The sequence below is a fragment of the Microtus ochrogaster genome, chromosome 2 (assembly GCF_000317375.1).
Source record: "Microtus ochrogaster isolate Prairie Vole_2 chromosome 2, MicOch1.0, whole genome shotgun sequence".
NCBI classification, from domain to species: Eukaryota; Metazoa; Chordata; class Mammalia; order Rodentia; family Cricetidae; genus Microtus; species Microtus ochrogaster.
The window spans coordinates 36,876,333-36,894,539 of record NC_022010.1 but is presented as its reverse complement, the minus strand read 5'-3'; the positions used below and the strand labels follow the sequence as shown (position 1 = coordinate 36,894,539).

The window sequence follows — 18,207 nt, the reverse complement described above, 5'->3', positions numbered from 1 at the left end:
CTTCATCAAATTCAACTTTCTGTTGAATGAGCCCAATTATTACAGGTGCTAAAGACATCACTGAGAGATTGCCAACAAAAACTGTTACATCCTGGGAGCAAGACGCTTGCTGTACACAGCAAATAAGACTGATGGCGTCAACTCTTAGGAAAATGTTCTATTTCCTTTGGCTCCACAATTAAAATCAAAATTGGAAAATCAAAGCTATGAAAGGCTATTTTTTTTCCTTTAATTTTCAGTTGACTCTTTATGAACCTGAGTGAAAGGATTGGACAATTAAGGTTTTACAAATAAATATTAGCACATGATGTACTAAGGGCCTCAGAAAGCCTTGCCATGGAGGGAGCAGCAGCACAATGCTGAAGGATGACACCCTAAGCCACCCACCTAGCAGGTTCTGTGGCTCTCCAGAGCCTCCACTAACCCATGTGTTCAGAATTCCAGATTTCACTGCTCTGGCCATTTCCCCCATCTTATTGTTGTCATTTTACTTTTTCTAAAGAGGATAAAAACCAAAGACAATATCCTTCAAAACATCATACTAATAAACAACTAAGTGGTTATTTCATATACTTTACTATACTTTCTTGAATCAAAATGCTATGATTTTTGGTAATCCATTTCTGCACACTTCTAATTGCTAAATAAACCTTAGTCCCTAAATGTAGATACCCTATATCAAGCAAGTGTCATTTTGTGAAGTTCTAATTGCATCTCAGGAAATAGATTCAGAGAAGAGGCGGCCAATATTCAGACGCTGTATTTCCTTACACTGCCCAAGTGACCAGAAAAACCAAAACATGTGAAGAGAACTGAAATTGTTTATAGTTAGAAAACACTTGAGAGTAACTCCAGGAATGGCACAGAAGGACAGCCAGTGTGGAATGCACTTGGTATTGTTCAGTTCATATGTGCTACAGCAAGTCCATTTTCAAGGCAGATTCCATTTTTTGTTTGTTTTCTTTTACTGCTTATTATGGAAACCTGGGGAAAGAAGAAAAAGGAAGGACAATTAAAATGCAGGCACTTGAATCAGGAAAAAATATAAAGCTATCTTTGTAGTTTTAACTTTGTCACGGATTTTTCATTTTTTGATGGTGCAAAAGTGCAAAGTAAATACTTGAGAGTGAAAGTAAAACTCCAAATCTGAAAGCTTCCTAACTACTACATTATCTCATTGCAATGTATAAACACTGGGTTTGGTGAATCTGGCTGTGCAATGTTTTCTTTCATTTGCAAGTTCTCTATAAAGTTTTAATTTAATAAAAAGATGCAAGTTTAAAACTTCACTGTCTCCCTATCCCAGATTCATCTTCATTTATATGCACTTCAAGTGGTTCCTCTTTGCTTTGTTCTTTTTAAAGCCTTTGTTTATAAAATCTCATGTACAGAATCAATTTGTCACTTTAATACTTTGTAACAAATGTATGTGGAGGACGGACAGACACACCCTGCCCCCAAATGATTCAACTTTGAGAAAGAAAACACCCACTACAACAGAGATGTTGGAAATATCAGTAAATGAAAAAGAATGATAAAAACTTCACCTAAGAAATCTTCAAAGAAGTCCCATCAAATATGAAGACCTAACATTTGTAACTTGCTCTGCAAACTTCTCTCACTTGGTCCCTCACCCCGCAAGGTCTCACTATGTAGTTCATATTTGCCTGGCATTCCCAATCTTTCTACCTCTGCTTCTGAAGTGTCTGAACTACAGGAATATAGCACCACACACAGCCTTCTTTCGTAACTGACAATTCTGGACTATGTATTTTACTACCACTCTTTTGAAGATAAGAAAGTTAAAAAAGGAACTCTTTCATAAACGTGTGTGTATCTCAGTGTATGTATATACTGGGAAAATAAATGCATCCAATGATGCTTCTATTATAAAATTATTAATTTCCTATAGTTCTCCATCTCTTTCCTCATCTTCTTTATTGCACCTTTCATCTGTGAGAAGCTATGTGGCATGTATATGTACACACTGTAAATCTAATTCCTACTGTCAGAGATGGCTGAACATCACCAACATGCTTGCATCAAAACTGTTTTAGGTTTCAGAACTTTTCTCTGAAACATATGCACAGACTATCCTTAATTTCTCCTTTTTAATTGATATGACTACATATTGGCAGTTGAGGCACCCCAAATCTGAAAAGTTTACATTTGAAATGCTCCAAAACTCTGGAACTGTTTGAAGAATGTGTTAGTTTTGAAAAGCTTCAGCCTTCAGGTTTCTGTTGTTTAAACTGCATATAAAGCATTCCAACGGATTTAAGTGTGCTGCGATCCCTCCAGTAATACGACAAAGAGCACTGCCTTGCACATGGAGGACACAAACACCCTGCACTTCGCGTAAAGAGAGTACTTTAGCTTGCGGTATTTAGTAACTGATGAGAGGAGGACGGCGTAGGACGGGCGTAGGACGGCGTGCTTTCCCCTGCCATAACTGGAAGACAGATTTCATTTCCTATTACAGGACCTCAGCTTGACCTCACAGATGCTCCGTACCTCTATGTGAGGGCTCCGCCTTTGAGAAATGACGAGTGGCACTGTGCTGGTTTGTAAGATGCGTGTGGTCCAGATCCACAGGGTCCATCCCTGTAGGTGGTGGAGGTCTGCAGGGAGTGAAAATTTACAACTCTTAAGTGATGCTTACTACAGTTCCATCTTTCCCTAAGAATACGGCATGAGTTTTTTACTGTGTGTCAGAATTCTTAGTTTAGTTCTATACTAAACTAAGTTACATGTCCTTGAATAAATAATTTTTACCTTACTGTTCTTGATGCCTATAATCCACTAACCATATTTTCCCAGTATCTAATATGTGTGAGGCATTGTACTGATGGAAGCAAATGTGCATGAAGTATGGCCTGCCAATCATTTACTTCATGTTGCCGGATCCTATCCAGGAAAAGAAGTGAATAATTTAATAAAGCTAAATAAAGAAGAAAAGAAAGAGTCAGAAAGGGCAGCAGCAACCAAGAATGGGAGACCATTTATAAGCAACAGTGGTTCTTTGTCCACTAGGTGGCAAAATTTATCTTAAAAACATGGTACTCTCTGTGCAACTCGTTTACAAGGTTTTATGTCAAAGAGAAACAAAATGTCAAAAGGCAATTTTTAAATTCTAAATTTATTAATTTAATTAAAATAGAATTTTGCAAATATTTGGCATTAATGAAAACGAAAAAAACCAGTTCGATTGTTTAATTTTCTAAAGGTATAGTCAAATGGTATATGTACACACACATACCATATTATAGAATCTTTTGTATAATCATAAGGTATAAGTATGTTGAAGTTTTAAAACTTGTGGTTTGGTACAAAATTACCTGTGTAATCAATCTACAAACTAAAGCAATCATGTTTGAATTTCTCCACTTATCCCTAGCAGAAATCACTTCCTGGGTACTGGGAAGGGTAAAAAAAAATGACAACTTGTATGTACAGGGAGAATTCCACATCCTCAGTGTGGAAACTACAACATAAGTATACATGTGAGCATGGTCAGACCATGTGAGTGGCTGACCCAAGTGTAAACACTTGTTAAACACCAACAACACAGTTAACAGGATCAGATTCCAGAAGCAGTGCTCCAACACAGAGCTACCTACATATGTGTATCATCAGGAATAGCAGTGCCTGCACATATGACATGTGTGTCTGGATATTTTGAAATGGAAGAGCTCAATCAACATCTGTGCTCTGTGCAGCCTCAAACCAAAGAGAATAGCACAGAGTGAGCCCCAAGGGCCAGCTAGAAGGATCTTTTCATCCTTGTATCACAAACATTCAAATGTCAGGTGAAAACGCATTCTTAATTTTATGTTTTTTAATATTTTTGTTCCGGCTATATGCATAAAAACAACACATAGTAAAGCATGGCAATACTTTCATTCAGAATCATGTGTGTACAATACTGACTGTCGTGATTGTTTTCTCAATGTTGACTGATAGTCCCAACGCCTTACAAGGTGACATAAGACATGTTAGGAAGAACTGAAACACAACAAGTGATTTCAGGATTTAGCTTTAGAAAGTAGCTAAGTTTAGAGCCAAGACCAAGAAAGGGGCATTGTTTATCACTGTAGCTGAGCGGTCTCCTTAGGTTTTCATAAACCTCTCCAGGGACCTCCAAACCTGAAGACAAAGCACTGGACGACCTTAGAGACAACCAACTCACTCCACCAAGACACCCTCAGTTCTATGCAGAGTTGGTATGCTGCTCCGCTCAGCTGTTTTCAATTATATTTTATTTGTAATTGAAATAGATTTACATCACTTTTCCTTACCTTTCATTCCTCCAGTCCTTGACATGTCCCTCTTCATTCTCGTTGATAGTCACTTTTTCTTTGTTTATATTTGTTACATATGTAACACAAGGATACATGTATGTACACACATACATGCAAACACACATATACACACATATACAATATAGTCTGCTGAGTCCATTTGTGTGCATATGGTTTCAAGCTGCCTACTTTGCACTGGACAACCAATAGGGGGCTCATCCCTGGGAGAGGCTAATTCTTCTCTCAGCAGTCAATAGTTGCCTGTGATTCTTTGTTTAGGGTTGGAACTTAGCAAAAGATGCCCACTTCCACGTTCATTGATATTGCTATTGTTCAGATCTTGTTCACGCAGCCATTAGGGGAGACCATTACATAGCAAATTTTCTAGGGCAGTACAAGGGCTACATCTAGACTTACTGTTTCCTACACAATTATTATATTGCAATGAAGAGGATTGTGTTAAAGTTAGTGATACTTATGGTTAAAGATGGGAAAAGAATTTATGCTGTGGTTCTTATATTACAATTACCTGCTTTCTTCTCTTCTTATGAAATTATATTTTTAATTAGTATGATTGCTAAATGTTCTTCATCCTCTAGCTGCCTGTACCTGAGTCAGGCTAAGTGGCTCATTAGGCTTGTCACACCCAATGTTTTTACCTACGCCACTTAACAAAGTCAGCACAGTGATCTGAGTAATTGCCATTAGACTATAAACTTTGTAACAGCAAAAAATCTTCACTCTTAGAGACTAGACTTATGTGAGGTCTAAGTATTCGGGTAATCAAAAGATGATTCAGTGTAGAGAAATATAATTGATAATCTTATAAATATGATAGAAATAAAAAGAGGCTTGCAAGAGATTCAGTCTTTTCTATAGTAAAACTAAAATCGCAACCAGCATTTTCAGTATAAAATCCCTGGAACTGAAACTTTATTTTGTTTTTTCTTTCCTTAGTCAAGTTTACTCCCCAAGTGGTTTAGACACAACCTCCTCCTGCCTCAGTCTCACTGGGACCTAAGTGTGCACAAGCACACCCTCTGAAGTCTCTGTCTGAAATCTCTGCAGTATGCACAGCACGCCCTCTGAAGTTTCTGGCTTAGAATTAATCCACACTACTGACTGATCCTTAATTCCCACAAGAAAGAGAAAAAAAAAAACTTGGAATAACAAAAGAAATGGGAACATTGACAACAGATGCTCCAGGCTCTTCATGAGAATCTGTTATTTGTTTTGTTGTTGCTGACTGGTCCACTGTTAAGCTGAAGTATTACAGAATGATCATGGAAACCCATGTTCTCCTATACTTTATATTAACTGTCTATGCAAATAGTTACCTACCCAACCTTTTCATCATGATTAAAAATGAAAGAGGAAACAGAAGCTATGCAAAATGCATGCACTCACAAATCTGTTAAGCATATGAGGCTTTATATGTTAAAATAGTGTTTTATAAAATCCATATTTGGTTTCACATAACATTTTATCAAATAATATTTAGAATGAGTGTTCCTTTCACTACAAAGGAGACATAAAAATCTATGCTTGTGCAAATCCACAATAATTCTTAACAGTCACTTTAAAAGATCATTTTGTTATTCACTTCCAATATGCCCAGGAGTCTTCAGAGGTCCTATTTATATTCTACAAACTTGTTTTTAATTTTAATGACCCTTTAAAAACAGCCACCCCAGCATGCCCTATTTTATCTACCATCAAAGATATTAATGTTCAAAAGAGGCAAAAGACTTTGAAGGCTGAACAAAAATACCCCTAAAAATGATCTGAACTCATGTGATTAAACAAAAACTAGACATTTATCTCCTGAGAACAGACTGCCTCTTCCTTTGCTTGGAAACTGTAGGAATATACAGAACTACAAATGTAAACATCCTATATGTGCTTAGCAAAAGTAAAGAGCAACAGATTTTACACAAATTATGTTACTACTGTCATCAGAGCAATACAAATTCTTATTGGTTTCTGAAAGGTATTTATATTTTGAAAGTACATAAGCTTAAAGTTACATTTTAAAAATAATTTTACATATATATATATACACACACACAATATATGATATATATTTTAAAAATAGAAAATATATAGTATAATATATATTTTATATATGTTGTGTATACTTCTGTTGCTATTCATGTGTGTGCTGAGGCACATTCACATGTGTGCAGGATTAAAAGTCAAGGTATAACTAATTTAGGGTATTTAAAATTTTACAAGTTTATTTGCTTCCTTTCCTCTTTTTTTATTTTTTATTCGAGACCTGGTTTCTTGTATCCTGGCTTGAACACTGAACATGCTGTATACACAACACTATCCTTGGCTTTCTGATTTTCTTCCTTCATTTCCCTTTGGCTAGGATCAACATACAATTTTAATGCATATGTAAAAATATAAAAATAGAACATATTTACAAGGTAACATAATTCAATATACATGAGTGTTTTCTAACATTCAAATCTGATTAAACATAACTATCTCCTCTTTTATTATTTATTTTATTGCTTTTATTACAATATTTATTGTGTTTTATTCTTTGTGCACATGGGTGTTTTTGCTTTCACACATGTCTGTTAAACACATGCAGCAGTGCTTTTGGAGGCCAAGAGTGTTAGATCCCATGGTTCTAATTTGCCATGTGGGTATTGGGGATCAAACTCAGGTCCTCTGAGAAGCCAGATCTTTACCACTGAGCCATTGCTCCAGCCCCATAACTTCCTTTTTAAAAGGTGTATTATTCTCATCTATGTGTATGAGTGGTTGCCTACATGTATGATGTACACTACTTGCATACTTATTGCCCACATATGCCAGAACAGGGCATCAGGTCCCCAGGAACTGAAATTACAGATGGTAGTGAGCCACCATGTGGTGGTTAGGAACTGAAGCCAGGAGCTCTCTGACCCTATGCATTCTTTACAGTGAAATTTTTTCTGTACTTTCATCTAGGGACTTGAAATACACAAATCACAACTGTCATTTATAGTTTCGCTCCTGCTAAATACCAAAGCTTCTTGTCCCTATTTAACTATAGATTAGTTTCCATGAATCAATCCTCTTTTACTGTTCTCCCATTTTCTCCATGCCATCCTTCCATATTTAATGTTTTTCCTCATATTTTAATGAAACATTCTGAAAAGGCAATATAAACAATAAGGAAAAAAAGCCTGCTTCTCCAGATAGCAACTCCTCAATGCTGTGACTGTGTGAGTCAAGAACACTGAGCACAGCCAGCTACTTTCATAGTGAGACTCAATCTGCATCATGACAATTAACTACACACAAATACACACAGAGAGACAACACATTACATGAACATATACAAATGCTTTTATCTAGTGAGCTATCTTCTCAGCCCCAATCAAAGTTTAAAATCTCAGATTTTAACTTAGAAATTGGTTAATCTCATCTTTCTCAGCTGAGGGCACAAGACTTTAAATGCCAAGAAATAGTCCAAATAAAAAACAAAACAGAAATCTTCTTCTACCCCAGTGTTACTATAAATACTGCCTACAGGATTCATGCATTCCAATGTAAGATTCTGAACATAGTTGGAGAGTAACCCAGTGACACTTGAAGCTACCTCCCAGTTGTAGAGTTTGGGCTCTCTGCTGGAAAGAACAGTTGTCTTCTCAGACAACTGATGTGTGCTCACCACTCCAAAGCTAACTCCCTCTTTCTCCTTTCCAGGGGCCATCTTACCTTGACGGCCTGTCAGTCTTGGAACGGTATGCTTCTTCACTCTCTTTTGATTTTGAGTGTGCTGACTTTGATTTTGACTACGGGCAGAAAAAAGACCAAAGAACAGTAAAGGTGAACTTCAGAAAATTGCTATTCTCCAGCAAGCTGTCCTTTAGGAATTTCAGGCTACATTTAGCCGAATAACATAAAAATATTTTGTATTTAGTCATTCAAGCCAAAAATTGACAGACACGATGGTCTGGTAGTTTTCCTGGGTGTGTGTGTGCGCGTACACAGACAGACAGACACACACACACACACACACACACACACATGCACGCACGCACGCACGAACGCACGCACAGTCCTCACAGGCATGTGTAGAAAAGTAGGTGACCAGACTGAGTGGGTCGAACACTACACACTCATAAACATACACACTCGCAATCCACACAGGCATGTGTAGATGACTGGATCACACACTAAACATTCACACACCACACACTCACACTTGCATGCACGTGTACATGAACACACGCACACACGCATGTGTTTGCTGCACTCATTGTGATTCCCACAGGCACGCACAGCTGATCAGATCCAGAAGACACAGTTGATGGAATCTGGATCTGAGATCTTAAGCTCTTCTCTATATATCTGACACATGACCAAACAGCCAAGTAAAGCACATTTCAAGTCCAATTTTCTAAGAAAGGACTTATACCAGTACCAGTTACAGAATATGGAAACTGCAAAAGGCAGGACGCTAATAATTAGCAACTAAACAAAGAAAAATGGGTTAAGTGATATTATCAGTACAGGTTCAAGGTTATTTCCCCTCATAATAATTACAGAAACTATGAGGCAGGCCCAGAGACCTAGAAGAGGAAAACAGAAAACAGTGCAGAGATTGGGTGTGTCCTGAGTACAGACTTGAGGCTACATGTCCCCAGGCTAATACTAACTGCTTCCCAGAGCTTTACTTCACTAACTCCTGTCTGCTTGCTCTTCTACACTCTATGTAGTCTGTGATTTGTCTCACTCCAGAGATGCTCTGGTCTCCACCCCTTCAGCATACCCTGCCATCAGCACCCATACAACTGTCTTCTTATTGTCAAGGAACTTTCTACACTGGTCCCAGTGGTACCTTGCACACGAATACTTATTGTTAAATTGAACTTGCAATACAATTAATTCACAGTAGAATGATGATACACAACTACTTGTGATTAAAGAGGTAAAGTCCCAGGTCCTGCTAAAATGTTCTTGTCCTGAGATACAAGCAATGGTTGCTGGGAATATGCATTTGCTTTCCAGCCCTTCATCTACCAAACACTAAGAGAAAGCTCTGGGAAAGGGCAGAGGTGGGGAAGCAGGCCAATGCAGCTCACTGAGGCAGTTTGTAAAGCAGGTGAAAACTGGGCCTCCTTTTACAGCGTGAGCCCAGGAAAACGGACCCCTGAACCTGACTCTCAGACTGAAAATGATCAAAGTGAGCCTCACAGTCTGAGCAGTACCAATTCAATGTTTCCATTGTGAAACAACCATGACATATTAGTCATGTATGTAATGCAGTTTTTTACATATCCAAAATGGATTTTTAGAGCTCATCCTAAGGGCAGAGTCCTGTTTTTCATCTCTCATTTTACTGTAATTTAAAAGGAGCAAAACTTAAGAGGCATCACACTACCTTGCAGTCAGGATCATGTTTTCTTTTGTCCAAAGATGACTTTTCTCGCTCTTTAGCTTTCTTGTAAGCTTTCTTTTCTTCAGCCATCAAAAGTCGAGCAATTTCCTAAGATATGGGCAATATCATTAGTTACAGGTTGAGGTTGAGTTTCACAATATAGGGAGATCTCATTAATATGAACTGACCTCATCCTGGGCAACCTGAGCTGCTCTTATGTCCACATGAGTAGCCTGTGAACCAGAAGCACAACAAATAACTGTAATCTGTGCTGTCCATTTAAAACATCTTACAGAAAAGAAATTGGAATTTAAAATGAGTTGTAGCTGAGTCCCTGAAGCTGATGGCCAATGGGCACATTTTCACCCGCCACAATGAAGGTACTGAGCAACTCACTTGACAAAATATTCTTAGAGAACTACCAAAATTTATGAATGCAGAAAATCAGGCTATGGAGTTCTGTTGCTCATGCTTATCAATCTGCACAGCTACATGGAAAAGGCTTCCTTATCTGATAACACACATTCTATAGCCTAAGTGAATGACTGAAACGGCGGATAGTGGCAAATCCTACAGAATTTTTTTTCTATACATACAAACTTAAAAAATGGTTTAATTTACAAATCAATCAAGGAAAAAATTAATAACCCCAATAATGAAAGATACCACTTTTCATAATATTGTACTTAAAGTACTTATTTTTAATAACAGATAACCAAAAACTATAGAAAGTCAAGCATGGATAAGTGGGGTGATATTCTACTCCCCTTCCTCTGTCTCGATTTCCCCACCCTTAAAAAAACAAGAGTTTTTCAACTGATGGAACCATAATGCCAACAACAGAACTCTTTACGGTTAGTATAAAACTGAATTGGGATTAGGCTTGCACATATAGCCCTATGACTTCGCTTGAACTTTGATCTTAAATGTACCCACCAAAAGTTCTTCCTCTTGCAATTTTCGGGCAATTTCAGCATCATACCATTCCTGGTCCCTGGGGCTCACTCGTGTGGGAGGAGAGACAGCTTCTTTTATTCCTCTTGGTTTCATTCCTAGAAAAAATTCAATTCAATGAGGTAACTGGGGCTGTTTTCTAAAAAGATAAAAATATTAAAGAAAAGACATCTTAATATTTAAAGTGAATTTTTTCCAGGAATAGAAATAATAACACACACAATTCAAACATTTTAACAAAGCTACTTCCCGAAATCTGCCTGGTAGAAACATGTCTCACAGTTTCTGCAACAGTACAAAATCATACAAGAAACCAGAACAAAAACAAGTCTTCAAAACAGAAACCCAAAAGAAAAACATAGTCACTGAATATGAAAACATTTAAGAGAAAAGAAGGTTCCAGAATCAGAGTTTTAATGTGGTCTAGACAACCAAGAGAAAGACTTCCTCTCAGGTCCTGTAGCTATTCATCTCCCTGCAGAAAAGACAGGGCCATCTACAAGTAAGGAGAAAACGTGTCAAATATGACCCTGCTTTCCCTCTGTCGTATACACAGAACCATTTGCTCTAGATCTTTCCTACAACTTTGACCCGTCTGTTATTGACATTAAAACATTTTAGGGAAAATATAACATGGAGGAATATCAGAAAGTGCTCCTCTGGAGAGAAAAGGATGAAGATAATTGACTGACAATTGTGCTTTTGTACTCTGCTGTATTATAGGAACACACATGGCCTTCTACAAATTCCAAATAAGGCAAAAGTTAATCTCATTTCAAAATTGTAGATACTTCTCTTTGCATACCTTTCTAGGTTACAGTTAGTCAACAAGATAAATATACTGCCCTCAGAAATAATAAATCCTTTTAAGGGAATCATAGATCAGGCATCTAGCATAACCATCAGTAAATGAACACTACAGGGATACAAATTTACTCAGATAGACCTCGTTGCGTAATGGTAGCGCATCTGATTCCAAATTTACTCAGATAAACTCTCTGTACTACTAGTCAAAGACACTATCACTTACTAGAATGACTTATGAGTGCTTGAGCAATATTAAAAACCATCCCAACACCATGTATTCTAACTTGAATAGGCTGGGTGAGCTCTTGCCTTGGAGTATTTATTTTAAGTCCTTCCAATGGACTCTTATCTTCAAGCAACAGGGACGCACTGGCTAAGAACATTATGCCATCAAGATAAGCATATATTAAAAGAGTTAGCAAAATATCTAATTACATTTAACCACAAGCGGCTAACACATCTACATACATGAAAGTAAATTATATTTAGAGAATTTTGCTTATGTTATGAAATCTATTTTTATAGACATTCTACTGAACAATGTGGTAAATTTAAAATAGAGACTCATGCGTGTGGATGTTATCATAAAAACGATGAGAAACCTTGTCTTTCTTAACTCGCACTTCCCAGAACCTGACTAACCAGATCATCACAAATCACCTCTAGTGGTATTGAATCCTATGCTGGTTTGGCCTGGTTTACACCAGACTTCTGACTGGTTTAGGATAGTCTCAAGAAGAAGGAATATGCAATTGGGTATTACACTTGTCTGAATTATGATTTGTATGACCATATTTAGAAAGGAAGATTTTAGAGAAAACAACTAAACTTAAATAGGGACTTGACAATGGGTAAAGTCAGTGAAGGGATGAATTGTTGTACCATACTCCAATCTACAGAAAGGAAAAGGGTTCAGCGAATGGCCTAAAGCCTCGCTGCGGATGAAAGATTATGCCTGGCTTTTTACCTACTGATATCCAACATTTTCCCAACAGTTTGGTCTCCTATGTAACAAAATTAACTATAGAAACATCAGTTTAAATTCTAACAAAGATGTAGTTAAATGAATAGTGCTATTACACTGACAGGATGATAAAATTATAACTACTATCAGTCTACAAGGACCAGAATCCATTAATAAAATCCGAATTTGAACCACCATCTCTCTCTGGCCCAGCTACCAAGATGACAGTTTACTCAGATATCCTATTACCAGTATTTGCAGTTCTCATTCCACAGAGGCGCCCAGAGCCTAAGACGATGGATCTGTCTAGAGGCAGGAGCCTCCCCAGCTACAGTGCCTAAGACGATGGATCTGTCTAGAGGCAGGATCACATCTCCAGCTACAGTGCCTAAGACGATGGATCTGGCTAGAGGCAGGATCACATCCCCAGCTACAATGCCTAAGATGATGGATTTCTCTAGAAGCAGGATCGCCTCCCCAGCTACAATGCCTAAGATGATGGATTTCTCTAGAGGCAGGATCACCTCCCCAGCTACAGTGCCTAAGACAATGGATCTCTCTAGAGGCAGGAGCCTCCCCAGCTACAGTGCTTAAGACAATGAATGGATCTCTCTAGAGGCAAGATCGCCTCCCCAGCTACAATGCCTAAGACAATGGATCTCTCTAGAGGCAGGAGCCTCCAACTACAGTGTCCTCCAGAGTCAAAGTGATGAGACGTTTATAAGTATATAGTGCATTAAAGTCACCCTTATAAAAACAGAGATAATCGAACATGTTGGCACTCTAAATAGAATTTGGAAACTGTTCTTAAATAGAGGGGCCACATCTCAGCTGTTCCCTTCTTTCTCTATCTCCTTCCTCTTTCCCTAGGTGTGTGGTGCTGCAGATGACCATGCTAGGCAACTGTTCTACCTGAGCAGTACCTCCAGTTTACATACAGTTAATATGTAACTGGAGAACACAATGACGTACGAAAGGAAACTTTGATGTAGTAAGATAAATGGGAGTGGAGCTCACTAGATGGGGTCTTACTAAACTAAGTAGCCCTGGCTGACCTACAGCTCACCGTGTAGACTGGGATAGCCTTTAACTCACAGAGATCCTCCTTTTTCTGTTTCCCAAGTGATGGGAATAGAGGTATGCACCTGTAACCAAAAAAAAACTAAAAATGCTAGTATTGGAGATAAATTTATACTGAGTATGATTTAAAACAAAATATAACTGATGGGATTTTGGTATTGCATATGCATATATCATAAGAAGCCATCTGAGATGAGACTGGGCATGTTCAGGGTGATATGGCCGGGCAGTGGTGGCACATGCCTTTAATCCCAGCACTCGGGAGGCAGAGGTAGGAGGATTTCTGTGAGTTCGAGTTCAGTCTGGTCTACAAGAGCTAGTTCCAGGACAGGCTCCAAAGCTACAGAGAAACCCTGTCTGATGGAGTGGGGGAAGCCAAAAAAAAAGAAGCTATTTGACATTTAGGGCATGTCACCATGTATCTGATTCAGAATTCACAAGGGATACAATACAAGCATGTGTATGTAAGGCCCTGGAAGGTGTAAGCTAACCTGTGTAACCAATAAGCTGTCACAGATGTGAGCACAATAAGCTCCTCTCAAAGTTAGACAGAGTTTAACTGTTCTATGGAAAGCCAACCAAATCTCACCTTACCTTAGCAGTTCCATTTTCTGCTGCCTTCTTGCTCCCCTATTCTGCAAACACTCTTGGACCCAGTGTTGTTACCCTATCCTGCTAGTTTAGTCATCGATAACTGAAAAGGAATCTGGCATATACCACATCGTTAAGAACTATAACCATTTTCAATAGCAAGGGCTTACACCAGCACCTAATTATTAGTTCTTAATGTAATCTCCTGACCATGTTCAAAATCAAATACCAACAGGAACAACAGTAGAAAATGGTGAGTACTAAGCAGTTCCCACTGATATCATCTTAGTAGTTATAGCCATACTGTTCTCTACACCCTGTATTAGCAGAACAAACCTTTATTACAGCTCCAGGATGACTGAAGACTAAGTAGGTGCTTAGTTTCAGGTCCCCAAACTTCTTTAAAAACCCTGGCAGGTGATTAAGTGCTCTAAAGGTTAACTGGTCTATTGAGCACATTCACATCAGGTTCGCAGATTCCAAATGTAGAGGTCAATGGAATTACCATGGAATTATCAAGTCTCCTCCCATACCTCATGGAACTATGGGCAACATTCTCAATCTAGCCACAGTGTAACTTCCCCATCAGCCTACTTAATGAATACCAGCAACCTCTTCTCTATTTCCCAGTTCTTTGTTTATGTCTTCCTAACATGATGCATCAAATATGAAAATGTTTATATATCTGTCTTTAAATACATCCATCTGTCTCTGAAGTTAGACTCTGGCACAAGGCTCAAACAACATATGTGGTATTCAGTACAGCTTGCTAAACTAAAATTTTCTTTTTCTTATAACCAAATCCTTTATTTATTAACTTTATTTTTACTTTCATTGATTCTTTATGGATTTCACAGCACGCATTTGGATCCCAATTATCTCCCCATCTCTTTGCATCTGCCCTCATAACCAAGACCTTTTAATGTGAGATACGATAAGAAAGCCAGCAGAGTCAGAATGAATCTGCAGCCTAGAAACTAGCTTTGCAATCACCAGCAAGGCATGAGTAGAGCACAGCGGGTGCTCCTTGATAGTTGCACCACAGAAACCTTTCCATCTTTGTACAATTCAGTAACACCGACTGAAGGCAAAATGGTGAATGCTATGTCTATTAATTACAGCTGTCACGACAGTGTAGTAGCCATGAGGAAAGCCTTCCCTCAGCATGTCCCAGACAGCACACAGTGCCATTACTGTGTCCATGATAGACTGACTACAAGATTAAGCTTCAGGGCCGCCAAAATTTAAGCGGTATTCATTTCTTATTTTTATTTTAATTTTGTCTTTTTTAACTTTATTTCTTGCATGTATCTATATGGTATGAAAGTATACTTATACATGAGTGCATGCAGTGTTAATGCATGTGTGTATGGTCCCCTGAAGTTATTGGGTATTTTCTTGTTCTCTCTCAATTTTATATGTTGAAGCTAGTTGTCTTGCTGAATTCAGAACTAATTATTGCTGGCTATGGTAGCTATCCAGTGTGTTACAGAGACTAACCGCTGTTACCTGAGTACTCGAATTATGGGCATCTGCTAAGGCTGCCTGACCTTTCTATGGGTTCTAGATTTGAACTCAGGTTCTCAAACTCAGGTAGTAAGTGAGCCATCTCCCCAGCTCTTACCCTCTTGTTTCTGTATGGGTATTGAGAACTTGTGTATCTTGGCACTTAGAAGAAGTGCACAATTAAGAGTTGCATGTTAAACCATAAAAGGTAACTTAAAACTATGATTTTTAAGCTTTAATTATGAAAGTATCACTTATAGGCTTAAAATAGTCCAAACGAACTCAGAAATGTCCAGATTTAAAAAATAAGGCACCTCTGATAAAAATGATAAATGTCCAGATCCGAAAGCCTGGCTGACATCTCCCTTACAGATAAGAAAGATGAGGTCTAGAGATAAAGTACTTCTCCTCCCACCGGCAGACAAACACGGAAGTCAATTACAACCAGATCTTCTTGGTTTGCTTAATTAAAACCAAAAATTAAAGAATTTTCAATTTAAAATCAGAGTATCTTATGCAAGGCTGTGGCAAACAACGACTAGTTATTTGGCACCTATATTTGCAACCTGGCCCTGGAGAACCCTCCAACACAGCATGCTCTTAAGGGAGAACAGTACGGATATTTCCTTCTTCTGGAGACCTAAGATCAATAGGAATCTCACACAGTACCTGGCTCCAAGATTCATTTAAGGACAAGAGTTCAAATTGGAGAGACAAAGGCTGCATACAATGCTTACTGCACTGACTAGCTTTACACACAGGATTCCCAACAGGTGACCCATTACCTGCATCATGGTGGTGTCGAAGTTCTTCATCCTCTGAGAAGGGAGGAGTCCTGGGCTTATGTCTCCGTTCTCTGTGATCACCTTGCCCAAGTTCCCTCCCACACACAATTTCATCAGAGGGAAGCCCTGTTTTCTGTGAAGACTTGGGTGAAAGTCTGCCATGGTGTCGGGACTGTTTTTCCCAACTCCGAGTTCGAGGGCTACTCTTAGCCTCCCAGTCATCAGAGTCAGTGCTCAGAAATACCTCACCACTGATCTTCGGAAGTGGAGGTTTCCGGAGCCTCTCTTGACCAGTCTGCTTTCTTTCATGCTGATCACTGGAATTCTGGGCATCACCCCTCCCTCTGCCTGAGCTAGAAGGCAGAGATCTCTCTGATGAACATGGTTCCTCCATCTCTTCCAAGTTCTCCAATAGATGCCTTGATTTCCCCTTCTTCTGCTTTACAGTGTTTCCATCATTTTGGAGTCTATAAAACCTTGAGTTTCCCATTTCCCTGGCCCTCCTTGACCTTGGCTGGTCTGAGTGGAGGTAGAAGGTATAAAAATAAAATGGATAACTTAATGAGAGTATAAATTCTTTACACAGGGAATTTGGGACTCAATATTATCATATTTTTAGGTGTATAAAAATGCTGTGAAACTTCACAAATTGAAATATGAAGATGAATACTGTCTGGATTGGTCCATGCAGATATAGCCAAAGAAGTAAAAGCAAAATTTAAATGAAATGATTTGAATCATAAAGAATCTGATCATGATTAGGGAGAGCTTAGCACGTTCATATTTGCTGATAACAAATGATGAACAACATCATCAAATCCTACTTTATAATGCCAATAACAAAATGATGGACAGTGTGGTAGTTTGAAAGAAAATGGCCCCCATAGGGAGTGGAACTATTACGAAGTGTGGTCTTGTTGAAGGAAGTGTGTCATTGGAGGGACAAGCTTTGAGGTCTCATATGCTCTAGCCAAATCCAACATTTCAGACCACTCACTTCATGTTGCTTGCAATTCAAAATGTAGAAATCTCAGCTCCTTTCCAGCACCATGTCTCCCAGCATGCTGCCAGGTCCCATCATGATGATAATGGATCATACCTCTAAAACTGTAAGTCATTCCAATGTAATGTTTTCCTTTATAAGAGTTACCATAGTCAGAGTGTGTCCTCATAGCAATAGAAACCCTAAGACAGACAGCAAACATCAACTTCTACTTTCTGAAGTCAATCTGCAGCTAGAATAGGTGCTACCAGTTAGAGGTCATAAAGTCTTATAAAACAGTGATGAGATTTCACTTGTAGATTTCTAAGCATTCTCACCGAAGTGATGGTAAGATAAAGTACAATGCTCCTAACTTCTGCTTAGTTCAAAATGACTAAGATCTCTACCCTCTACCTCCAACCCCCATGTGTTCAAAACAAGCATTCCCAGATACTTCTGGGACAGCCTGGGTTCTAGTTTAATGTAGAGGGAAGACAGAGTAGGGCAGAATGTTAAAGTAAATGACTGGTTATATTGAGGTAATTCTGTTCCTCATTTTAGTTGAATCCTATCAAGGAAAAAGCTAAAATGGGAATGACATTTGGAATGGGAATGACATAAACAGGTGTCATTTTCCAAATACATTTTAAAAAGATCCATACTGTCTTCTAAATACAAACATAAAGTATAAGCTACAAATGCAAATTCTCCAATTTAAAAGAAAAAAAAAAACCCTACATACATGGGTGTTTTTATGGGGCTTTATCAGGCCCAAGCATACTATAAAAACAAGAAAGTAAATTAGTGAGCATTTTGCAAGACCAGAATAACTGTAACATTTCTAAAGCCTTTTA

At 38.4% G+C, this 18,207-nt stretch overlaps 1 protein-coding gene across 2 annotated transcripts in view; it reads right to left on the bottom strand.

Annotated features, from left to right (window-relative positions):
- Window positions 1-803: 803 nt before the first annotated feature.
- Ccdc50 (coiled-coil domain containing 50) overlaps window positions 804-18,207 on the bottom strand; it is a 56,894-nt gene continuing 39,490 nt past the window's right edge. The window contains exons 6-12 of one of the 2 annotated variants that reach the window (XM_013351558.2): window positions 16,372-16,890; window positions 10,621-10,736; window positions 9,873-9,917; window positions 9,688-9,792; window positions 8,019-8,095; window positions 2,515-2,621; window positions 804-984 (exon numbers count right to left, since the gene is read on the bottom strand). In XM_013351558.2, coding sequence (XP_013207012.1) covers window positions 965-984; window positions 2,515-2,621; window positions 8,019-8,095; window positions 9,688-9,792; window positions 9,873-9,917; window positions 10,621-10,736; window positions 16,372-16,890 — 989 coding nt within the window. In that variant the 3' untranslated portion in view covers window positions 804-964. The remainder of the gene's footprint in view (window positions 985-2,514; window positions 2,622-8,018; window positions 8,096-9,687; window positions 9,793-9,872; window positions 9,918-10,620; window positions 10,737-16,371; window positions 16,891-18,207) is intronic. The other variant, XM_005344781.3, reaches the window with a different exon arrangement.